Here is a 23,844-nt window from a genome sequence, read left to right as displayed (position 1 = left end):
CACAGGTCAGTGAGTTGGAGAGGTCCGGGGAAGCCCACAGACAGCAGAGGGCCTTTCGTGACCTGGGCCAGAGCAGTTGAAGGGTTGTAGTTCTCCTAGGAGGTTCAGCCCCTCCTCCCTTCCTCCTCTGACCTGTAAATGTGCCCAGAGAAGCCCAAGGTCCGCTTTGTCTAAAGCTCCCTCTGCTGGCCATTGGCAAAAGACCTTGGGCAGGGGTGAACAGTTAATGGTAGAGGGAGGAAGGAGCTTTCCCAATATGAGGGGAAGGGGGTCTTCTGCCCCGTGCAGAGCCCACTGTGCTTCCTTCTAACCCCCCAAATTTTCGACCTGGAGGAGCCCTCCTTTTTTGCCAGCCTGAGAACAGGTTCAGCGGAGAGCTTCCCTCTCCCCATCAGGGAAGAATGCTAAGACCAAGATTACGGCACAGCCAGCACTAGCCACCTGCTCCCATCACCCAGAACAGCAGCAGGAAGGAGACGAGACAGTGGGCAGAACTTCCTGACAGAAGAACATGAGGGGGCTTAGGAGAGTTGGTTCTTATTTGGAAGAAATTCATGGGAGTGGGCCCCCTGGAACCTGTGAGATCAGTAAGAAAATGAGTTATGGAGTTGTAAGCCTGGCACACTCAGAAGGTTGTGGCCCACAGCAGTCTCCTGCTGCTTATATTACAAGACCCCTCCCCTCCTCAGTCAAAGCCAGAGATAGGTCCTCACTCCATGTCCAAGTGCACTGACCAGACATTTGCTCTACCTCTGGGGAAGGAATTAAAAACAAAGACCCAAACCAAAACTCTAGTTGAAGCAGGAGAAACTGAACTTGGACTGTTGGAAGGACTGTCGTGGGAGTGAGGCTGGGTGTCATCTCTGATGCAGGAAGGACGTCTGTGGGGGTAGTCTGTAAACCAGAGACCACCTTCTCCCAAGGTAGACTAAGGGAGATGGATTTGGGGCTTTGGAGGGGGCTGATGGGTCCCCCAAGGGGAAGTGGTGGCATGAAATCGTAGGTAATTGTTTTATTACGTTCCAGGGGAAGCTGCTGTCGACGCAGATGGCAGAGCAGCTAGTTCTCTGGGAAGGGCCGGCAACCTCCACAGAGGGCAGGGAGGGCCAGCCTGTGGGTGGAGGCTTAGAGCGTACTCAGATTCCAGGCCAAGCTCCCCTGGCTTGACCTGGCCAGGCCCTCTGAGATGCCCTGAGGCGGAATGGGGAATTCACCCCAGGCCCGTGCAAGTGTCTGGAGGATTAGGGCCTGGGCGAGGAGGTGGTGTGGGCAGGGGTGAGGCAGAGAAATGGGAGAGACGCAGAAGATAACAGATCAGATGGAAAGCTGTAGGAAAGGACAAGACAGTTCTGAGACAGAAGTCAGCGAAGACTCCCATTTCCAGATCCCCCTTTCACACCCCATGTCCCCGGGTCTCCCCATCCCCAAGTCTGGCTTTTGGAAAGTTCCAGCAGTTTGGTGGTTTGGGGGAAGGGTGACTGATTCCAAATGGGTTGCTTTCTCCATACCCGCCCTTCTACTTTCCTGCTTCCCCTCAAGGACACACATTCTTTCTTGGGGCCCCTGCCCCAGCATAGAAGTCTGGGGGCCATGCCCTCGAGGAGGAAGGGTTTGGGAGGTGCTGAAGAAGGAACTGGTAGATCCGACAGGTGGGTGATGGGCTCTGGATGCTGAGGTGGACGGGTCTCTCCTGCTGCAGGGAGCGGCAAGGCTGAGGGACCTGTCACAACACACCTTTGGTTTACAGCTTAGGCTTGCTTCCTCCTTCCTTTCCTCCCCTAATTGTCCAGGGTACCCCTACCCGTGCATTAGAGTAAGCCCTTTTCTGACCCTGAACCCCCCAGCAGGACACCAGCCCCACACCAGGTGGCTCGCACGCACCCCCTTACAACCGCAGCCCCACACGCATGTGCGCACACACGCCCCTAGCCAGGTAGTCCCTGCGAAGACGGGGTGATGGGCCCAGAAGGGCACCTGGGCCTGCAGGGGGACAGACTTCCCGTCTTCAGAGGTGGTGGCCCTGTGGCAGGAACCCTCTCCAGCCCTGAAGGATATCTACGCCCTGAATACACTTTTGGAGGAAGGGGCAGGACGCACAAGAAGGAATTGTGACCTTGGGAGAAAGCAGAATGACCCAGAGACCTGCTTTGAGAGAAAACACCAGAGAATGTGGGTGACAGTGGAAGTGGGGGGCAAGAGGAGCAGAGAGGGCCAACCCCCCCACACCTGGTGCATTCATGCACTCCCAGAAAGCACCCCCCGGGGGGCTCTCGCCGTCTGCCAGGGCCTGCTGCCCTCAGACCCCAGAACAATCTTTCCATTTTCTTGTCCTTCCCCCCCCTCACCTTGGTGACACACGCAGGGCCCGGTGAATAGAGGACGTTTAATATTTCTGTGCTGGTCAAACAGAACACAGGTGGGGAGTACATGGGGAGGGGGCGGAGGGCCCCCTGCCTCTCAGGAGGGGTGGCTTGTGAAGGGGTGTATGTGGGGGGGGGGTGAAATAGTCCAAGGAGTCTTCTCAGCAAAGGGGCCTGGCCTGGGGTATCATAAGCATCCAACACACCCAGTCCTTGGCCCAAGTTGGGGTCCCCCATAGGGGGTCTGTGGAGTCTCACTTTTTTTTTTCCCAGCTCCTCTGCTGGAATCCACACTCCCAGCGTGATGGGGGACTTGGTCCTTGCAAGGGGTCTGGAGAGCCCCCAGGAAGAAGCCCAGGGTTGGGCACTAGGGCTTGAGGTCCACTGCCTGAGGACAGGGGAACCCCTTGGGGTGCTGAGGGCAGTGCACCTCCTTCCTTCCGCCCTCTTGCCTTCCTCCGGGCTGGCCAAGGGTAGAGTGGGGGTGAGCAGGGCCCCCAGCCTCTACTGAGTCCCAGGGTCCTCGGGGTGGGGTGGAGGAAGGGTGGAGAGAGGGTCTGGGCCACCAACAGACACTGTAAACTTTGGTTTAAAACAATAACTTAAGTGGAGGGAGGGCTTCCAGCCTGGGGCCAAGGTCGAGGAGCAAGGAGGAGTGGGGGGTGCAGGAGGCGACAAAGGAAAAAGCCAACAAAAAGTTTTGGTTTTTGCTTCCGGCATAAGAAAGGTCTTTGGTCATCGGTTTAACTGGGGGAGGGGGGGTCAGGGAGGGGTGCCGAGGGAGGGTGAGGAAGGACTACAATGGGGGACCTGTAGGCTGGGGGTGACCCATCGGGGTCACAGCAGCCACCTGCCCCTCAAGCCTAGTTTCAGCCCGGCCTCTCCTAGGACAGAGGCAGGATGCTTCTGGTGGCTCTGGCAGCCCCTCTGAGCCCAACTCCAGCCTCAAGGGCCGCGCAGCTCCTTTTGGCAGCTCCCCCTCCATTAGTATACCCAGCACAGACCCTGTCAGTAGGCCAGTGCTGGGCCTCTTCCTCTGTTGGGGGCGGGGGGGATGGCGGAAGCTGAGGAGCACCCCCTGAAGGGGGCAGAGGCCCAGTTCAGCTTGGGTTCTGTCTCAGGTCCAGGGCAGGGTCCAGCCGGGCAGTCTTGCTCCCGCCGACCCCCACAGCGCACACAACTTGTCCCGCCTCAGCTGTGGCCTTGGAGTAGGCACAGCAGAGGCAGCTGGTTTCTTCTGGGGATGGTCTGAAACTTCAGCACCCTCCCCCAATGCCCTAGGCCAGGGCAGGGGCAGGAGTTGGGGGGCAGTGGGGAGACTTCACAGTATGGAAAAGAAGGTGGAAGGGAGCACAAATTGGGAAAGTGGGGGGCCTCCGGTCAGAAAACACTGCCAGAGCCAGGTGCTAGGGGCCCTGGGTTTGAGAGGGGTGGCTTAGCCCCGCCTGCGGGTCTCCACGGCGCTGAGGGGCCCTGTAGGGGAAAGCTGGTGGGGGAGGAGGGCCCTGCTGCTGCTGGTGGTTGGGGGGAGGCGGTATTCAGATGTAGGGGAGGGTGAGGAAGGGTCTGGGCCCTCCGAGTCCTCTACCGGTCCCAGACCAGGGGTTCTGTGTCCCCTCGGGGGCGGGACCGTCCCTGCCCCCGAGCGTCTGTCAGTCAGGTCACATGGGGAGTTGCTGGCCCAGCCCCCCCATCTGAGTCCTGGAAGTGCCTTGAGGTTTGGGCGGGGCTGAGGAGTGGGGGAAGGTGGGGCCTGGGTTCCGGAGGGAGGGGTCTCACCCCTGCCCAGCCAGCCCCTAGAGGCCCTTAGGACAGTTCCTCTCCTGGCAGCTCCTCCTCCAGGTCCCTGTCTTCTGGCGGCGCTGCGGTGCTGGGGTTGGGAGGACCCAGGGGAGGGCCCGGCCGCCTGTCTTCCTCTGCCTCCTGTGGCTCCTCTTTCACCTGCACCTGGTGGCTGTGAAGGGATTGTATGGGCACCTCAGGGGCCTTCCCCTGCCCCTCAAATATCCAAAATTTGGGGGTGCAGTGGGGGTATTCCCAGGTCGCCTCCCCAGGACCCGTATCATCCCTGAGCCCCTGGGGCCTGATGTCTTCAGTCTGATCTCCACAGGAGCTCTCCTCTGAGGAAGGGGGAGGTTGGAAAGGACAGAGGTGGTGTCCGTAGGCAAGAGGGGAGATGAAACAGAAGAGAGGAGGAAGGAGAAGAGGAAGAAAGTTACAGGAAGGAAGGGGCGAGAGGGAGGAGAATAAGGAGAGAAAGCGAGGTCACTCGTCCTGGGAAGACAGGAGTGTGTACGTGGGCAGGGCGTGATAAGATGGGGATCCCACCTGCAGGGGCATCTGGGGGGCACTGGGGTGGGGGCTCCATGTTGCATGCTCACCTGTACTGGGGTGGGGAGAGGCGAGGGGGGCTGCTGCTGCCGTTGCTGGGCAGCGGCTCCACGGGGGCGCCCACGTCTTCGTGGCTGAGGGGCAGGAGGCTGCTGGCAGAGCCCGGGTTCAGCATGCCAGGGCTATTGAGGAGGGGGAAGCTGCTCTCGGCCAGGGCAGCCTGGAGGGCACAGGGTTGGTCCAGTAAGCCAGCTCCACTTGGCCCAGTGGGTCCCTGCCCCACCCCCAGCCAGCCTCCTGGACTCTTTGTGCCCTGACCTCTGGAGGCCAGATCATGACCCTGACCTGCTGCCTCCCAGCCTCCCTGGGAGCCTGGGCCTAACCGATCCCTTAGGGGGAGGGCAAAGAACCCCTCCCCCGCCAAGAATGGCAAACCAGGGAACAGGGCCCCACTGGTTATGCCAACCTCCCTCCTTGCTCTCTGCTGTGCCCGAACCCAGCCCTGACAGCAGAGGTGGGGGCTGAGCCCCGAGTGGGGCCCGGGCAGAGGGGTGGGATTCAGGTCACCCAGAGTGGTCTTCACCCTCCTGCCCCTCCTTGGACAGATGGGTTCTTGGCAGGGGAGAGTGGGGGGAGGGTCAGCGCGTGGGGGAGGGGCCCGACAGCCAGGGGTCAAGGCCAAGGGAGCACTCACCTGATAGCTGGCGTTAAGTGCTCCGTAACTGAGGCCTGAGATCATGTTCTTGACCAGGGTGGGGCTCCTGGAAGACAGAGAAGGCACTGTTTGGTTCCTTCACTCACTTACTCCCCCTTCCCAGTGCAGCCGTGCAAGGCCCTGCTCATGCCAGGGACCATTCCATTCCTGAACCTAGGAGGCCAGAGTAGGGTCAGCACCACCTCTAAGGCCTATTCAAGCCTCAGGCTGATGGGACGCAGCGTGGAGGGACAGCTCCCTTCAGAGCTCCCAGGTCGAGGCTCTCTGGGGCTCTGGGGCAGGTACAGCGTCTTGGAGCTGGCAAGGGGGAACACGGATCCTTCCCCATGCTGGTCTTCACATCATGCCACCCCAGCGGGGTTTCTCTGCTGTTTCCGGGGGCCAACAGGTTGAAGCTAGAGCCGGGATAGGCCCACATCTATAATACCCACGTTATTTTGCCATCCTGAATTCTGGGACATCTAATAGCCCTGCGCGCTGCTGGTCCCTGTGCGCTCCACACCAAAGACTTTTCTGCCCAGGAAATGTGTCCAGGAGTTGGGTCAGGTAAAGCAGTGGCTCAAAGCTGTCCCTCTACCATAATGATGAATCCCCTTTCCCCATTTATAGAGCATCCAAGAGAGGTCAAGGAACTGGCCCAATGGCGTCCTTGTGCGTCGAGGGCGATAGCCCAAGGTCACACAGCCAGTGAGAAGCAGAGGTGCACGGGAAGCCAGAGCTTCTAGGTGGCATCTGCTCATGTCCCAACTCTGGCCACAGGTACTTTGGGTCTCTTTCTCTGGTCCCAGGCCCCCAGGCTCCTTTCCTCAGTCAGAAATAGGGACAGATCACCTGCCCCTTCATGTCACTTCTGGATTCTGGGCTCCCCTGTGCTCCTCCATCCCTCTTCTCCCCACTCCGCCTCCAAAGGAGGAAGGACTGGGTACACAGGCAAGTCCTGGAGAGAATGGGGGAGGTGCCCCGGTCCATGCTGCAGGTGGCTGTACCCTGTCATCTTTGGCGGCCTCCGCTTCTGATACTCGCGCTCGTCCACAGTCCACACGGCACCCTTGACGTTCTCCACACGCACGAAGCACTTGTGCAGGCTAAGGTTGTGTCGCACAGCATTCTGGGGGTGCAATGATGACATGGGCTCAGAGGCAGCCTGCCCGGCCCCTTCCCTGCGCTGGCAAGCACACGGGGATGTCCCCGCCCCACCGCAGCCCCACCACTTCCCACCTCCCCAGGCCCGGGCCACTCAGGCTGCCGAGGGGGAGGAGTCCCTCTGCCTCTCAACTGCCCTTGACCCAGGGACCGCCAATGTCTTCACTGCAGACAGCCCATTCTATGATTGGCTCCCCTTCTCCCTGCTGTGTTTCGGAAAACTCTGTCTACCAACTGAACACTACCCAGGTAGAAATCATTTGTTTTCCCAGCAGCACTGATCAGGCACACGCAGCTGTCAATCGGGGGGCCCCAGTCGCCGTGGGCCTGCACTCAGGCCCTGGCCTGTTCATCGAGCCTGGGGCCTGTTAGCTTAGGTGCATGCAGCCTTGCCACGAGGCTTTACAAGTTTTGGAAATAAATCAGGAACCCTTGCTGCAACCTTCTTCAGCCTCTAGGAGTGTGGAAGCCATGGCTTTGAGAACAGTTTAAGAGCAGGAGGCATACTGCAGGCCTCACATACATACTTGTTGAAATAAACCGAGAGAAAGAAGAGCACGGTATTTGGTAGCTGCGAGGCAGGGAGAGGAGAGAAAAGAGGAAAAGTCACCTTGTCGCTCCCACCTCCTCCTGGCGGGGTGACTTCAGGAATTGAGGCCATCTGAATTGTAGGACACTTGGGTGAGAGGGGGTGGCTTGGCCCCAACCGCCCCCCCCCGGGGGGGCCGAGATGAGGGCCCGAGCCCACTCACTCCATGTCCCTCAGTCCTGTCCCTGTCCTCTCCTCTCTCAGCTTCACCACCGCCCCCCACCCATCCCTGTCCCTGTTACCTGTCCTCCCTCAGCCTCCACCCCCCCACCCCGCCTTGTCCCCATCCTTGTCTCCTCTTTACATTTCTAAACGGGGAAGAAAGCCGGCAGGGCGGGCAGCCCGTGCCCCTGGAGATCCCCTCTCCCTCTCTCCCTTCCAACTCTTGCCACTTGCAACTGGCCCGATTTCATTACCAATTTTAATTTGCCTCTAATTAAATCCTGTGTATTTTTCCGACTCGCTTGCTAATCCACGAGGGAGGCGGGCGGCTGGAGTGGAATCTCTTGGAGCGATAATTACAAAGGGCCTAATCACGCCGGGGCTCCTGCCTCGGAATAAATTTGCCCGCATTACAGGGCTCCGATCCTCCGCTTTGCAAATGAGAATGACCCCAATTTCCGAGGATGGCCTCACCGGGGCTTTTTTCCCTCATTTCGAAGCCTGATTCGTGATGAGAGACTAATTCGTTACGCTGAAACATTAACGGCAATTTAAGGGGTCTGGCGGGGGCTGCGTAAACAAAAGGACGGGCCCACAACATGGGCCCTGGGAGGGGATGGACCCAGGGGGAGCGCTGGGGGAGACCATCAGCTTGGCAGATGGCAGCTCTGTCCCCGGATGAACGGCAGCTGGCCTGGCCCACGCTGGCTCCCGACCCTTCTGCCCCGGTCCGAAGTGGACAGCATCTCGGGGTGGGGGCCAGAGAGAGTGCAAGAGGGAGAATGCAAGAGGAGGAGGAGTTGAGAAGAAGAAGGACTTCAAGGGCCAGATATATGGCTGGCGGGTGGAAGTCGAACAGTTAGGTGTAGACAGGGTACATTTCCCCAGGAACATGAATGAAGCTTGGTGGCAAAAGTCCTGAAGGTCAAAGTGGACCTCAAGCTAAGAGAGATTCTGCTGTGCCACAGGGAGGGGAGGACACAGGCAGTGCCCGAAGTGGCAGACACAGCAGCCGAGCACTGCTCACTAGAAAGGTCGCCTGCTCGTTCAGCACTGGCATTGCGCTGGGACCTATTATGAGGCGACGGGACGAGGAGGTGAAGACCCCGGGGGTGCGAGACCACTGGGATGATCCTGGCTGGGCGACCATGGAAGGGGGCATGGAAGGCCTAAAGGAGCTCGGCTAAATGGGAGGGGTTTCAAGACGGTCCCCGAGGGGTTTAAGGAAGTCACCCAAACCAGCTTCTCCTGATCCCAGAGAAAGGAGAGAACAGGAAAGGAGAGTAGGGGGGTGAGGGACACCGTGCCCCTGAGCTGTCTAATGGAAATGAGGTTCTCTACTCTCACCCCTACAGGTAAAGGATTAACCTGCACTATGAACATAAACATTAGATAACAATCATTAACGACCCTTTATGTCTGTGCAGGACTCTTATCTTCTAAAACCTGATATCCAAACTGTCCCAGAGGCTGGAGACTGGACCTGGTGGTCCCAACAAGGCCCTGCCAGCTCAGAGAGAGGGCAGGACTGTGGTTGGCAGGAAATGACATCACTCAGAGCCAATCAGAGCCGCCGTCCCAGCCTCCAAGCCTCTTTCCCCAGCTTTGAGAATTGGGCACGCAGGGATACGGAATGTCACAGAGCAGTCTCTCCTACTGCGGTTAGCACATTTTGGGGTTAGAGGAGACTGGGCCCTATGCAGACCCCACCGAGTTGGGCATTTGTGGGGAGGGGGCCTCCATGACACTTGTTGAAAGGGGCCGCTGGTGGGGAGGTAGCCTCTGGCTGCAGCTTCTGAGCTGGCCAGCAGGGGGACTCAAGAGCCAGGGATCCAATTAAGCTTGCGAGCTAAGGACTCCTTCCCCGCCTCTAACCTTCCCCGCAGGGTGCCAACACTCCCTTCTCCTTCCCTCCACCCCCTCCCAATTTAGATACCACTTTCCACTCTGCTGCACAGACACTAATATTCTCACCCAACAGACAGACAGACAGACACACACCCCTCCCATCTTGGCTATAGGAAAATGAATGGCTGAGTGCCCCAGTCCACATCTCCGTGTCCCATTTTTTAGGGTCCCTTCCTTCCCTGCCTCTAGTCCCCTGAGAAAACTCTATGGCTGAAGGTGCTGAAATGACTAATTGGATGGAGACAATTATCTTCCTGCCGCCATGGCAGAGCTGGGGAGAGTACGGGGGTGCCTGTGGTTATGTCCCAGTGCGCAGTCCACAGGTCTCGTTCTGCTGTCCCTGTGTCTGTGCCTGCACACGGCCCACCCCACCCCTGGCTCCAGAACAGGCACCTTTAGCCAAGGTACCCAGACCCTTAGGGTCTCTGGAGAGTGTCACCCCAAGCCTCCCCAACAGGCTGGGGCACTATTAACTCCTGGAGGCCCTACTTTGTGGGGCCTATTGGGGGGCACTCCAGGGAAGAGGAGGATTTCTTGACAGAAAGCAGGCAGCACAAGGCTGGAAAGAAGGGGCTATTAAGGGGCAGTTAGAGAATATTCCACAGCCCATGCTGAGGTGGGGGTGGAGGGACCTATGGTGTGGCCCAGACCCAGCTGGGGGCATTTCTGAAGAACTGACCCTCTGAGGGGACGAAATGTGATGCGGCCTTGGTGTCAAGGGGATGAGGAGATGTTCGAGGGTGACTGGGGCCCTTGGCAAGGAGGAGGGAGCATGCCTCACCTTCCAGGTGGCAGTGTTTCTCCGGAAATAGGCGAACATTCTGGTGAACCAGTTATAGATCTCATTCAGGGTCAGCTGCCTGTCAGGGGTTTCCAGAATGGCCTGTGGGCCAGAGAGAAGCAGAGGGACCCTCAGTCTGAGCCTTCAAGGGTCACAGGCCTGTGTTCTTTCCCTCCTGCCTGGCCCGACTCCCACCCTGAGAACAGAGGACACCCGCTACAGAGGCTCGTGGACAGGACTGGTAGGTGTCATCCATCCCCTCAGTGGGGCAGGCTGTTTCCGGGCTAGGAAACATGAGCTGTGAGGGCTATGCATTTGTGCAAGGAGCACGTGAATTCCTTCTGGAGGGCAACTGGTGTCAAGGGCCCCCACTCGGGAATGAAAATGAAGTAATATTCTTGGGAGAGAGAAAGCCACAGGCTGGGGGCTGTTTACAATTTATCCTGATTTTGGCAAAGGGCTCCCTAAGCCTGAGGTGGGGGGTGTGTGCATATATGAGGGTACCTGTGAGGATGCGTGTGCCTGCTGGGGGGTCACAGCAAGAGGACATCTGTGCAAATGTCTATTCATAAAAGAATATTACGTGAGCATCAAGAACGTGAGTAAACAGAGGGGTGTCTGTGTATGTGACAGAGAGAGAGAGAGAGGGTTGGTGGGGAGGGAGGGTGAGGGAGAGGCAGGCAGGCAGGTGGCAACCAACTGAGAGTGACCCTGAGTCTATCAGAAAACAGTCTCCTGGGGCTGCCTGGGTGGCTCAGTGGGTTAAGCCTCTGCCTTCAGCTCGGGTCATGATCTCGGGGTCCTGGGATGAGTCCCGCATCGGGCTCTCTGCTGGGCAGGGAGCCTGCTTCCTCCTCTCTCTCTCTCTCTACTTGTGATCTCTGTCAAATAAATAAAATCTTTAAAGAAAGAAAGAAAACAGTCTCCTAGGAGCGTGTGTACATGGGAATGAGAGAATGAACAGCACAGTGGGTGTAAGCAGCAAAAACCCAGAGAGACGCCCACACGAGCAGCACAGACTCCGATGGAGCCTGGGTGAGAGGCCGTACAGCCAGGAAGAAGCCCGAGAGAGAGAGGTCAGGTGCAGGAGGGGCTATCTCTCTTCTGACTCTCATGGAGGCTGAGACTCCGAGATGGGGGTTCAGCCTGGGTGCCCCCCCATCTACTTCCATGCTCACCTGACGGATGAGGGAGGCATAGGTGAAGGGGGGCCTGACATCAGCGTTCTTGTAGAACTCGTGATTCTGGGCCAGCTCTGGGGAAGAGAGGCAGAGGATGGGGTAGCCGGTTGAGGGATCCAGCTCGGGGCGGGGGGAAATAACCCTCCTGTCAGTCCTTACCTGAGGAGATGGGGGAGCAGAACTTGTCACTGCTCCTCCGGCGGGCGGGGCCCCCGCTGTGCAGGGAGGCAGAGCTGAGGCCGGGGGGCCGTAGAGGGGTGACGGGGGCAGCAGCCGAGGTCGGGGGGTGCACGAGACCATCTGGGAACGAGTCTGCTGCGGAGACGGTCACCTTGGAGAATGAGGAAGAGCTGGGGACTGGGTTCAGCTGTGAGCAATGGGGAGGGTGCTGAGCCCAGTCCCCAGGGTGGGGGTGCCAGGGGTCCTGGGAGGGTCGCAGGAAGGGGAGAGTCACTCACGGGCTGGTTGAAGGGCTTGGGCTCGGAGGGCCGCATGTGCAGGTGGGCCATCATGGCCTGCAGCCTCTCGCTCTCCTTGGCAAGCTGTGGAGAGGTGGGAGGTGAGCTGGGGCTGAGCCCCCAAGGGGTCCAGTCCTCTTCCTCCTCCACATGCCACCTCTCCCCAACCAGACACCCGAGAAAAGCCCTCTCCCACCACTCTTCTTCACATATCAGCCTCTGGCTCCCTCTGTCCCCTGCTCCTAGAAGGCCTCGGCTCTGCTCCATCCCCTGCTACCCTCGAGGCCAGGGCCTGGGGCTGCCGGCCCAGGGCCTGGGGCTGCCGGCCCCGATGAAGGCCTCAAGTCACTTCTCCAGACCGTGAGTCCCAGGCTCAAGCTACAGGTCAGGGGCCCCCTCGCTAACAACAACACATGCTTTTTCTCCTCCTCCACGGCAGAGGCTGTGGTTGAACAACACCCAAGTTCAGTGGCACTTGTGTGTGAGAGGGACCTCGAGCCATGAATGGAAACACAGGAATGGATGAATGATTCATTCACCCCCATTCATAAATTCAATAGGTCTTTCACAACTACCCTCTCAGGGCAGGGCGCTCTGCTAGGTGCCAGAGGGAAATGGGTAAATGTCCCTCACTCTGCCTGCTGGACTGTCAGGTACTACATGCTAGACCTCGGGGTCTACATGCTAGACTCGGGGGTCAGACCGCCGTGCTTCTGACCCCAACTCGGCCACCCGCTGGGGTTAGTGATCAGAGCAACAAGTCACTTCACCTCTCTGGGCCTCGGTTTTCCATATCTATAAAGTGGGGATGAGAATAGCAGCTGCCTTATACGGCTGTTTAGAGGATTCCCGGAGTTCAACAGGTAAAGTATTTAAGTCAGCACCAAGTAAGGGATCCTTATGTTAGCTGTTGGCATTTTTATGGTTTTTATATGGACACTCCTCTTTTGGGACTCCCGGCAGAGACACCGCAACTCTCACCCCCCACCTTGGCTTGCTCCTGAGTCTCTAACTACAATCACCTCATGGTCTTGGCACTTAGGAGCAAGAAAGCTTAAGATGACCCCTGTCCGCAAGGCCCTCCAAAGCCCTCTTGGGATGTCAGTGCTGAGGGTGGGGCCAGGCCTGGCATCCCCTGCACCACCTCCCCCCCCCCCCCCCGTCACTGAGCATCCTCAGAGCTGCACCTGGATCTCCAGCTGCTGGACCACCTGCATCTGCACCCGGCACTGGGCTGTGCTCCGGTCATCCAGGGCGTGCTCTGTGTTGAGGTGTCTTTGGGGCAGGAGAGGCAGAGAAGACACAGTTGGCCCTGCTTTGCCTGTGGCCACCACCCTCCCATCCTGTGCTCCCAGCCCGCCCACAGCCTGGAAAGCAGACAGACCAAGAGATACAAAGGGAAAGAGGTGGGAAGAAAAAAAAAAAAACGGGGCAACAGGGCAACCAAGGAAGCCGCCTTCTCGTCAGCCTCCTTTGATGTCTTTGCTAAAATCCCAGCTACAGAGAGATCTAATTGCAAATGAACTAATTAAGTAAACCTCTGACGAAGCGTGAAAACAATTTGTTTGACCCTGATGCTGCAAGGGTCTGGGAGACAGCGGAGTTAATCAGTCAGTGACAGAGCCTGGCACGGCAGTGGCAGCTGGTCGCCTCCCGCCCTGCCTGTCCACCGGCCTTCCGGCCTGTCACTAGGCTGTCAGTCTCTTGGGCTGAGTCTAGGGGAAGCAGGGAAGGGCTACGGGGGGGAGGGGGTGTCCTCTCCTGCTCCTCACACCCCCCTACTGAGGGGCTCTGAGAGCCTGGGTATGGGGTTTACTGAGGCTGCAGGCCCCTGCAAATATAGATGGGAGGCTGGGGATCAGGGAGCTGGTGGGGGCAGGGAAGGAGCTAGGCTAGATGCCCCAGAGGGGAGGACAGCAGGACAGCTGGTGGCTAAGGTCCAAAGAGGGGCAAGCTAGGTGGCCGGCTGGGGGGCGGGATGAAGGGCCCTGTGGAAAGTCTGCTGTTGGCGGGGCGGGGCGAATGGAGGGTTGCGGTGACACCTACTTGATAAACTGGCCCAGGTCTTCACACAGGGTCTCACAGCCTGGCCACTTACACTCTCCGTGTCCGTAGAGGGGGTGGGAGCCTGGCGTCTCCTCGTGGGAGGAGCTAGGAGAGCAAGAGAGAGGCAGCAGTCAGGGACGCTGGAAACCACAAGGGCCTGGGTCCAGCTTGGCCAGGACCCCTGCTGGTGAAGTTTCTGTCCCTCATATGGGTTTCCCAGAGGCTGAGAACAATGCTGTGTGCCCTGCGAGAGGGATAAACTTCCGGGTCCACGAGCTCCGCCTCCCCCCTCCCTGTCCCTCACCCAGGGGTGCCATCCCTCAGGGAGCAGGGCTGCCTCCAGGCAGGTGTGCAGCGCCCTCTCCCGGCCTGGGCCCCCGCACCTGTCTCTCCGAGGTGTGAGCACAGTGGGCTGTCCGTTGGGCAGGGTGTGGTGGGAGAGGGAGGGTGAGACTTTGGGGGGGGCGGCAAACGAGGTAGCGGTGGTGGCTGAGCCGGTGAGGTCCAGCCCCTCCTGCTTGACGCTGTCCTCGGCGGGCTGCCCGGGGGCACCCTCGCCCTTCCACAGCTGGGGCAGGTCCGTAGGGCACACGGCTGCTGCGGGAGAGAGAGATGGGAGGCTAGCAGGGCCCCAGGCGCCAATGGAATGGGGTGGGGCGGGGGGAGGTCTGGGCTGGGGGACACTCACCTTGCGGGAGGGTCTGGAGGGGCCCTGAGGCTTGGCCGGGCTGCAGGCTGACCAGCCCCTGTCTCTGCAGGTTGAGCAGATGCTGCTGCTGCAACTGTTGCATTTGCAGGAGCTGCTGCTGGAAGGCCAGCTGCTTGTTCCCCAGGGCCTGGTGGGGGGCCCGAGGGGGCGGGCCGAGAGGGGTACCATCAGCCTCGGGCACGCCCTCCGGCCCCCACCCCGCGGCCACCCCCTCCCAGGGCCTCTCAGCCCCCGGAGCTGTCGTAGTGGCGTCCGCCGCTGCAGCCTCTCTGCTCCCGGCCCAGCTTCCATAGGGCTGCATGCCTCCTCGCAGTAAACACACGCACGCACGCACCACGTACGCACGCGCGCAAACACACACAGCAGACCCAGACGCTCAGCACGACGCCCTCCCTGCTCCCGCCCCCCTCCTTCCGTCTCGGCTCCCCACACCGCAGCTGTGCTCGCCTGGAAACGGGGGTGGGGGGGGGCTCTCATCACAATGATCGATGAGCTTGTCAGGCTCCGGGGGCCACTCCCGCCTGGCGGGCACCCTTCCCACATGCGCGGCTGCCCCCCTCCTGCGCCAAGGAGGGGGCCTACCCCCTCCAGCTCCTCTCCTCTCCTGCTTCTTAGATACAGGGAATCAAAGAGTCTGACGGGACTTTAAAAGATCCGCATCAGCTGGTCATCCGGACCCAGGCCTGGGGAAGAGTCGCATCTCTACTGCTCAGGCGCACACTTGCTCCCTTGCTCACTGTAGGTCTGGAGTTCCGCTCTCTCCCTCCCTGTCTCCCGCCAGCGCTCCCCTCCCCCCAGCCTCCCAGCCCGTCAGTTCTTCACACAGGCACCAACAAGTCAGCGCATCCGCAGGTCTTTTCTGAGCCCCGGGAGCCAAGCTTGTGCTGGGTGCTCGGGAGGCAGGGACGTCTCTGCCTGGCCCCCTGCCCTGGGGGTGCAGTGGGGGGCTAGCTATTCAGTAAAGCCAGCCTAGAGAAAATGCAGGGAAGGCAACAAGGATGAGACCTTGAGGGGGAGGCTGAGGGCACTGGGAAATGACTGGGAGTCAGCAGGGCAGCCTTCTGGGAAGAAGCCACCCAGGACTTGGCTGTGGTTAGGCCAGCAGGAGGGAGGCACAGGTCTGGGACATGGAGGGGGAGCCCAGGGGCCTGGTATGGAAGCTCAGGGGGGCACTGTGGCCCAGGTGAGGCCGGGGAATTCTCTGGAGGGGAAGGGCCTGATATTACAAGAAGTGGCAGAGGTTGGGGCAGGGTTGGAGGGAGCAGCGCAAGTTCTAAGGGTTCTGAGGGACCAGAACCTGGGGGTGGGGGAGGGTTTGTGGCAGGCTGAGGTGCTAAGTCATTAAGAGACAAGTGGGTAGGGAAGGACCTGACAAGGCAGCTGGTCATGAGCAAGGGACACCGGGGGCCTGTCCTCACTAATCCGACAACAGGAGGCAAGGAGGAAGGACGGAGTGGGGACAAGGGCAGCTGGAGAACTGTGCACCCCCAGTTCCCATTCCCTTCTGTCCCATAATTTCCTCCCAGCGCTTCCTGATCGGTCTCCTATGCCCTCAAGGCAGTTCTCTCCTAGCCACTGTGTGGCTCCCAGTCTCCGGCCAGGACGGGCAGAGGTCCTTTGAGGGGGCACCTCAGGCCCCTTACCTCTTTGGGTTGCTGCTTCCCAGCCTGCTGTTGGGTGAGAAGCTGTAAGTGGAGCTGTTCTTGCTGCTTCTTGTAGTACTCCTGCAGCTGGGTGGGAGGTGGAGGGGGGCAGGGGTGCGAGTGGGTTACCACGGGCCGGGGACTGCGGACCCCAGAACAGCCCTGGCCCTGTTGTGATGGGGCTCCTGGAGGCAGAAGTACGGAGTCTCACTGGGGTGGTGAAAGAGACACCCCGCAGGGAGATGCCTGCTCTCCTCAGTCTGCTCTGAGGATCCTCAGCAGGGCCTGGGTGGGGAGGGAGCCGAGCAGGGATGGGGTTGGGGGGGGGGTGGGGCTTCACCCCATAGCTCTGAGCCCGCCCTGCCTCTCTCCGGGTCTCCTGAATCCATCACAGCGAGGTGCCGGGATGTTCCAGTACTCTGCCCTTCCCTGGGGTTCTGGATACAGAGGCGGGCAGGTGAGACAGGGAGCATGGGGGTGCCACTGCAGGAGAGGCTTGACCCCTGACCTCTCCCCAGCTGCCCTGGAGGAATGCAGATCCATCCAGCCTGAGCAGTCTCTCTGGTTTCTTCCCCGGCTTTGGCCAGCAGTGATGGTGGAAGGCCACCGTCCCACCCTCCTCTCTCCCACCTCCCAGCTGCCCTGGGGCCAGACTCACCTGCTGCAGCATGAGCGCCTGTTGCTGCTGGAGCAAGGCCTGCAGCTGTGGGGGCGACAGGATCTGCTGCATCTGTTGGGGGGTAAGCATCTGCGGCGACATCATGGCCACTGACACAGGCACCTGTGGGATTGGGCCCCATTAGCCTGCTCCTCTCACTCCCACCCACAGTATGGCTATGAGGACCGGAGGGAGACCACTGGGTTCAAATTCTGGCTCTGCCACCTACGCGCTGTGTGTCTTTGGACAAGTGATTTACCTCCCTGTTTTCCATACTCTTGTTTCTGAAGGGCAAGTAAAAATAGTGCCCACTTCTTAGGGCTCTCATGAAGATTAGTGAGCTGAAATTTCAAACACAGCCTGGCACGCAGGAGGCGCCCCGGAAGGGGGGTGCTGTTATCGCAAGAGGCACTATGTCCAGTGACACCAGTCATAGAACCCATATCCAAGCTTGGCAGGCTTTCTCCCTTAGGGATGAGGATGGGCAACACCTAGCCATTCCCGGTAAATAGCTCGGTATGTCCCGAGAGCGCGATGTCCACAGTGGGCCTGGCCGGAGAGCAGTCTGCGGCCCCCACAGCATGAGGACCTGGATTCTGGTTCCGATCACACATATGTCACATATCCTGGCATGGCCATCGGCAGGGCACACCCATAGCCAGAGCTGACCCAGGGAGGGCCGGCCACGGCGTACGTAGGTGTTGTCAAGTCAAAATGGGCTGGAAAGAACACCAAGCAGGGAGCCAGGTGTGGGCTGCTACTTCTAGCTCTGGGAGGAATTTGCTATGTGCCCTCCAGGCAAGTCCCTTGCAGCCATTTCTGGGGTGTTAGTTTCCTCAAACGCTAAACCGGGAACTGAACCAGTGGAGATGATGCCTTCCCGCAGGAACAGGCAGGATTCTCAGAGTGGAGGAGCTCTCCATGCCCTGGCCTGGCTTAGGCCTCTGGAGGAGGCTCAGAGAACCTAGCTATCAGCTAACAGGTTCCTGGAAAAGCACTAACATCATTCTTTCCTCCGCCCCACCTTCCTGAAATCCCCGGGCTTTGGGGTAGTCATCACCAGGGAAGCCCAAGTGGCAAGGCTGTCTTAGTCGCACCGTTCTGGCAAGACGGGTGCCCTGATGGGGCTCAGAGCCCAGCTGGTCTCATCTCCCCTCCTGCTGCCAAGCTCTCAAAGCACCCCTAACCCCAACCACTTCCCACACATAGCAGGCACTCACTGAGCATTTACTCCCCTGAACTGAAAAACCTACTCCAGCAGCTCAGAGGCCCCTTTGGCAGCCCAAGGGTGGGGAGGGAGGGGTCCGGGCAGCCCAGGCAGGGAGTATCCTGCCGGACTTGTCTGGGCAGGATATGACAGGTTATATCCTCAAGGGACTGGTGACCCCTGTCACCTCCCCCCACCCCAGCCTCATGGGTAGGGCAGGTGAGGCGGAGCTGGTAGGGGGGAGGGGGAGAAGGACTCAGCCTCAAATCACCAATTAGGGAATCCCCAGGAAGAGGAGTGGCAGAGGAGGTGTAGTGGATCCAGGGACATGGGGGAAGTCCCAGGGCTCCCAATTCTTCTTAACACCTCACCCCAATAACTGGTGGCTGAGCCCCAGCCCTGGGCTCTTCTCCTTTATCTCAGCCATCTCTGTGCCAACAGCCCTGGGAGGGACACACCCTGGCTCTTTATTGGGGAATTCTGTGGGTAAAGGAAGGCCCCCGGGGCCTCTACAGAGGAGCCTTAAATGGCAGGGCTGGGATTCAAGCCCGGGTCTGTGAACTCCATGGCTCCTGGTGTTTCCCCGTGTCCACACTGCTTTCCCTACCTTGGAGCAGATCTTGAGGAAGGTTAGGAAGTGTGGGTGGAAACTGAATTATCCAGAGAGCGGAGGGGTCGAGGAGGCTGGAGAGCCAAAGGCCAACCTCCCTTTTTACAACTGTACCTGGAGGAGACCCTAGAAAGCCAGGCCGTGGGGGGTCTTCTGGTACTCACTCTCAGAGGGGCCTGGGTGAGGGGGCAGACAGTGGCACAGACCCACACCCTTTGCGGAGGCAGCCTGTGTCCCTTGCTGGGTGCCCTTGAGGCTGGGAGGCCGCTCAGCCGTCCTTTTCTTTCCTCCTCCTTCGGGGGTGCCCACCATGGTGGCAGGGAGCTCAGAGTCCTGGATTTCTGAGTCAGGTGACCTAGGCTCTTGTTCCTGAGGCTATTCTTTGAAATCACCTCACCTCACCTTTTCCACCCAGACCGCTAATTGCTAATTAGGTGCCTTTAGGCACTCGGCTAAATCTTCACAGCAAATGGGAGGCTAAATCTTCACAGCAAATGGGAGCGGGGGAGGTAGGGTGTCTAATCATCACTACCACTTTACAGATGAGAAAACTGAGACCTAGAGAACTTAAAGAACCTGGCCTGTCCCCAAAGGGACAGTGGGAATAGGGGCAAGTGAAAGTTATTTGTAGCCCATTAAATTCTATGCAAATGTAGAGAAAACTACTTTGTAAAACATTTGGGTTTTCCTCTTCTCCTCCTTTCACTCTCCTTTCTCCATGATTTCTCCAACCCCAGAAGGCACTGCATGGCCAGGGCCTGACCTCCTCATCCTGGGAGGACTGAACTGGAGATGGACATGGCCCAGGCAGAGAGACAGCCCAGACACCATAGGGCTGTGAGTCACGGTGAGTGGCATACAAGAAAGGATGTGGCATTTCCTTCCTTGGGGCTTTCCTACTTGGACGCAGGGGAATGGAAGAGATGACCTTGGAAGGCCTCCCCGGCCCCCGCCGTCCCTGCCAATTGGCCGAACAGCTGGCCGCACAGCTGGCTGGAGAGGCGGCTGCAGAGACGCCTGGATTGCCTTGTGTGTACTAGTCTGCCGGGGCCCAGGGGTCAAGAGAGGTCAGGGAGTGGGCTGCCGCCGAGTGCTTGCTGAGCTCCTGGACTGGCTGACACCACCCCCCCAACACCCCTCAGGGTTTTGAGGACAGAGCTGGAGCTCCCCTGGTGTCCCCGCTGACCCCTCACTAGGCTGGGATGGGTCAGGATAGACACTGTCAGCTTGTCAGCTCAGCAAGGCCCATGAGTCACTGTCTGGAGAGTGGCCAGGGCGGTTAAATACTTACTAAAGGCCTGGCAGTGTGAGCCGTGGGCTAAATGCCCACAGCTGCCTCCAGTCCCTCCCGCAGGGCCCCGGCCCAGGCCCCTGGGTCCTCTCCACCCACGGTATGTATAGTGTGCTGGTCTGGCTGGCGGCTTACAGAGAGGATGCTTGTCCGTGGGGAGGTTGAGCACCCCACGGATGCAATTTGGTGTTAGAATCAAGGACCCAAACTCAACCCCTAAAGTGTGGTCTAGGGTCACTGGCTCAAGTGGAGACACCAGGCCGAAGCTCGGTTTAGGTTAAACTCCCTTGCAGATGACCAGAAGGAAGTCCTCAGACTAGTTCTGGGTTGGGGCTGCGGCAAGAAGCGGTGGGGCACCAAGATCAATTTCCAGAAATTCTGGAGGGTCAGCCTTAGGGGCAATGACAAGCTGCACGGAGGCTGGGCAGGGCTAAGGGGCCTGGCCCTAGTTGCCGTCTGCTCTGCACCTCAAAACTCCCAGCTAACTTTGCTGCCTTCTGTAACGGACTTCTCCCTGCCTGGGGCCCAGGCCTGGGCACAAACTAGGCCATCTCCAGGCTGGAGCTGGAGACTAACATGGTTCTAGAAACTTCAGAAGCTGGCTCTGGGAGAGGGGAGGTGAGGCAGCCAATCCTGCAGAGCATTGTCATGTGGAGGCCACCGGAAACTGGTGGCCATCTATCTTTTTTCTTTAACCACTTCACTCACAGAGAAGTTATTTGAAGGCCCTGGGCCCCACTGAGGGACAGAAGCTCCACCTCCTTAGAAACTATGAACCTAAGGGTGGGAATGAGAGGCAAGGAAGGTATCCAGGTTAGAAGAGAGTCCACAGCTGGATCTCCAGGCTCCTGGGGAAGTTCAGACATGGCCCATGAACCCCATCTTCCTGAACCCAGAGACTCATCTGGCTGGGACTCTGCACCTGGGGACTGCTGGCGTTCGCTGCTATGCTGAGCACACATGACATCACAGCGCAGACATTAGAGTCTAAATTCTGGGGCCAGTTGTTTGGGGTCATATTCCGGCTCTGTCCCTTATTAGCTGTGTGACTCTGGACAAGTGACTCAACCTATCTGGGCTAAGGTCTCCTTATCTGCTCATAACAGCATCTCTAGACCCCACAGGATTGTGAGGATAAGGGGAGACAAATGACACATGTAAAGCACTTAGTGTCTGCCCCATGGTCAGCAGTCTGTAAATGCTGTTAGTTTCATTAGTCCTGAGCAAGTATTTGACGAATGGATGAATCAGTCAATGATCTGGAGGAGGAGGCAAGGAGAGCGGAGGCCTGGGAAAAGGATCATTTGCTCTGTCTCTCTGACCAAACCTCCGCCTCTTACTCTAAGCCATTCCAGGGCTGCTCTTGTGTTGGGGAAGGGGCTCTCCTGAGGCAGATTCCATTAGCCTCCCTTCCCCTCTCAATTATTTCAGATCTCCTATACCTCATAGCCAGCCGTAAAGTCCTTTTTTAAAAAAAATTTATTTATTTATTTTACAGAGAGACACAGTGAGAGAGGAAACACAAACAGGGGAGTAGGAGAAGGAAAAGCAGGCTCTCTGCTGAGTCGGGAGCCCGATGCGGTGCTCCATCCCAGGACCCTGAGATCATGAAATGAGCCAAGGGCAGATGCTCAACAACTGAGCCACCCAGGTGCCCCTGTAATAAAGTCCTTCTTGATGCCTGACCTCAGTCCCTCCAACTACCATCAAACTCCTTCCCTCCTGCCTTGGGTCAGCAGGCCCTCTCTGGCTAGGGGAACATTCCTGTTACCCCAGCCCACCCTTCCCTGTTCTTAGAAGAGGGTGTGAGGCCCGGCCCAGGGTGAGGACAACTCAGAGCAGTAGCCATTTCAGACCCGGGAAATGTGTGTGTGTTTGGGGGGGGGGGGGGGCTTTGGGAGATCCCTAATTCAAAGGGGCCCAGTCCTGACGCGATAAGGGTAAGAGAACCTTCTATATCATTCTGGTGTGAGAACTTGCTCTTCTTCCCATTATTTACCTTCCAGATCTGTTCTCACCTCCCCATCCAGACCACCACCTATCCTGGCCCCCAACTCCTCCCTCTTGAGGGCTGTCTCATTAGGTTCAAGACTTCTAAAAGAGGACCACTGCTCAGGCCCCACACCCGTCGGCCACCTTGAACTTGTTCAAACCATTTTCCAAATATAAGCTTGTATGACATAAGACTCAGATACTCCTCAGAGCCCGGCAATCCCCATCCTGGGACAAAGCCTTGTCCTGGGTCCTTCTCCTCCCTGCCGTCCTCACCTCCCTCCTTCCTTCCCCACCCCACCCTCACAAACTCCAGAGCTCCGAGCTCAGGGTCGTGCTTACCCTTCCTCCCCTAGATAAACTTCCTTTCAAAGCCCGGCTTAATCCTCTCCCCAATTCCTCCCCTGCTGCTGTGGGGAAAGGGGGGATGGTGGAGGAGCGAGGAAGCAAGGCTGCAGGGCCCAGGGGGAGGGGAACTGGCTGCCCGAATCGTGACCCACCCGACTCAGACCGCAATTCTCCCAAGTTCTTTGTGACACAAAAGGTAAACAGAAGGCCTGGCTTCCCCCCCCCCCCAAAACCTCCAACAGAACTCCCCTCCCCCAGCCGGCCAGATGGGCCGGCAAGCTGGGGGAAGGGAAAGGGGGAAAAAAGGGCAGATTGTGCAAAGGAAAACAAAAGAGACAGAGAGACACCGAGAGACAGGAAACTGGGGGGGGGGGGGAGAGAGAGAGAGAGAGCTGGCGGGTGAGAGATGGGGAGGAGGCACGTGGTGACCTCAGCAGCTAAGAGAGCCAGGGAGAGAGGGACAGGCCAAGTGACCCATGGGGATGAAGAAACAGAAACCTGAGAAGGGACGGGGACCCAGAGGGCAGAGCCAGGGAAAGGAAGCAAGCAGGAGGTACCCGGAGAAGGCAAGAGCTGACTGCAGACACAAACTCTGAGCCACACACACAAAGACACGGAGCAAAGCAAAGCCTGGGCCATGGGGGTGGAGACAAGAAAAAGTCGTTTCTTCACCCCACCCCTGCACTGACTGCATTTGCTTCTGGAAAGTTGCCTACTTTGTGGCACTGGGGACTGGCCAGAGCCATCCTCCAGCTGGTCCTGCCCGTCCCTCGAGGGCCAATTTACCCTCTCCACCCGCCTCCCCTGCCTTCCTCCTCACCTGCACGGAAGAGGCCGACTGCTTGCTGTCATTGTTGCCCGGGGAGCTCAGGCCCGAGGCCTGCTGCAGCAGGAACTGCCTGGCCACCTGGAGAGCCTGCAGGAGAGGGGACAGTTGGCTGTCAGGACAGGGCCTACCTGCTCCAACAAAGGCCTGAAGGGCCTGGAGGGGGCGGGATCGAAAGTTCACAGAGAATGGGGCAGTAAGGAGAAGGAAGCCAGACTAAGGTGGAAGGTACTGAGGGTGGTGAGAGGGTCACAGGGGCACTTGGACTTGCCCTTAAGCCTATAGGTAGGAGTCCCTGAGAGAAGCTGCCAGGGTGTGGGGATCAGAGCTTATAGGGGCCTCACTCTGGGACCTGAGAGGTTTTGTTGGGCCTCAATGGGGGCAGCAAACAGAAGGGACAGTGGCCACAAAAGGATCCCAGCGGAAAGCACAACAGAGGGACTCCAGGTACTAATACTAGGTACTACTTGCTGAGCCTCTACTCCGTGTCAGGCCCTTTACCTGCAAGATCTCACTGAATCCTTCCTGTGAGGCTGTGAGGTAGGGATTATCAGTTCCATTCGACAGCTAAGGAAACAGTCTCCAGGAGATGAATAATCTGCCCAGGATCACAGAGTGAGGATCTGCACTCAGGAAGCCTCAGCCAGGTGGCCAGTCTGGACTCGAAGGGAGTAGCACTCACTTGGGGTCACTGCACTCAGTTGAGGGGGATTAGGGCGGAGTCTCATGTTCTGAGCATGGTGTGACCTTCTGAGTCCAGGGATCTTGGTGCAAGGCCTGGTGGTATGGGGGAATTTGGTCAAGTCCTCAAGGGTGTGTCTGAACTTCCAGCAAGTAGCTCTGACCTCACTGTGGTGGTCCGGGCTCAGAGGCCCTCGTGGCTTGG

General features: G+C 58.6%; 1 protein-coding gene and 1 long non-coding RNA gene across 4 annotated transcripts in view; one reads left to right on the top strand and one right to left on the bottom strand.

The window, feature by feature from the left end:
• Positions 1 to 2,364: 2,364 nt before the first annotated feature.
• The window catches only part of FOXP4 (forkhead box P4), a 51,433-nt gene continuing 29,953 nt past the window's right edge, over positions 2,365 to 23,844 (bottom strand). Inside the window, exons 3-17 of one of the 3 annotated variants that reach the window (XM_013062421.2) lie at positions 22,953 to 23,048; positions 16,685 to 16,807; positions 16,027 to 16,113; positions 14,363 to 14,510; positions 14,058 to 14,271; positions 13,675 to 13,779; positions 12,816 to 12,903; positions 11,629 to 11,712; positions 11,330 to 11,501; positions 11,168 to 11,244; positions 9,990 to 10,091; positions 6,393 to 6,514; positions 5,386 to 5,452; positions 4,742 to 4,911; positions 2,365 to 4,314 (exon numbers count right to left, since the gene is read on the bottom strand). In XM_013062421.2, coding sequence (XP_012917875.1) covers positions 4,167 to 4,314; positions 4,742 to 4,911; positions 5,386 to 5,452; positions 6,393 to 6,514; positions 9,990 to 10,091; positions 11,168 to 11,244; positions 11,330 to 11,501; positions 11,629 to 11,712; positions 12,816 to 12,903; positions 13,675 to 13,779; positions 14,058 to 14,271; positions 14,363 to 14,510; positions 16,027 to 16,113; positions 16,685 to 16,807; positions 22,953 to 23,048 — 1,803 coding nt within the window. In that variant the 3' untranslated portion in view covers positions 2,365 to 4,166. The remainder of the gene's footprint in view (positions 4,315 to 4,741; positions 4,912 to 5,385; positions 5,453 to 6,392; positions 6,515 to 9,989; positions 10,092 to 11,167; positions 11,245 to 11,329; positions 11,502 to 11,628; positions 11,713 to 12,815; positions 12,904 to 13,674; positions 13,780 to 14,057; positions 14,272 to 14,362; positions 14,511 to 16,026; positions 16,114 to 16,684; positions 16,808 to 22,952; positions 23,049 to 23,844) is intronic. The other 2 variants (XM_045071015.1, XM_045071016.1) reach the window with 2 other exon arrangements.
• Positions 14,772 to 21,329, top strand: LOC106007043. Its single transcript, XR_001181534.2, has 4 exons — positions 14,772 to 15,121; positions 16,664 to 16,766; positions 19,239 to 19,348; positions 21,291 to 21,329. It is a non-coding gene; the product is annotated as an uncharacterized LOC106007043 (long non-coding RNA).

Source organism: Mustela putorius, unplaced genomic scaffold, assembly GCF_011764305.1.
Source record: "Mustela putorius furo isolate JIRA1106 unplaced genomic scaffold, ASM1176430v1.1 tig00003983_pilon_pilon_pilon, whole genome shotgun sequence".
Taxonomy (NCBI): domain Eukaryota; kingdom Metazoa; phylum Chordata; class Mammalia; order Carnivora; family Mustelidae; genus Mustela; species Mustela putorius.
This window is presented reverse-complemented; position numbering and strand designations above follow the sequence as displayed.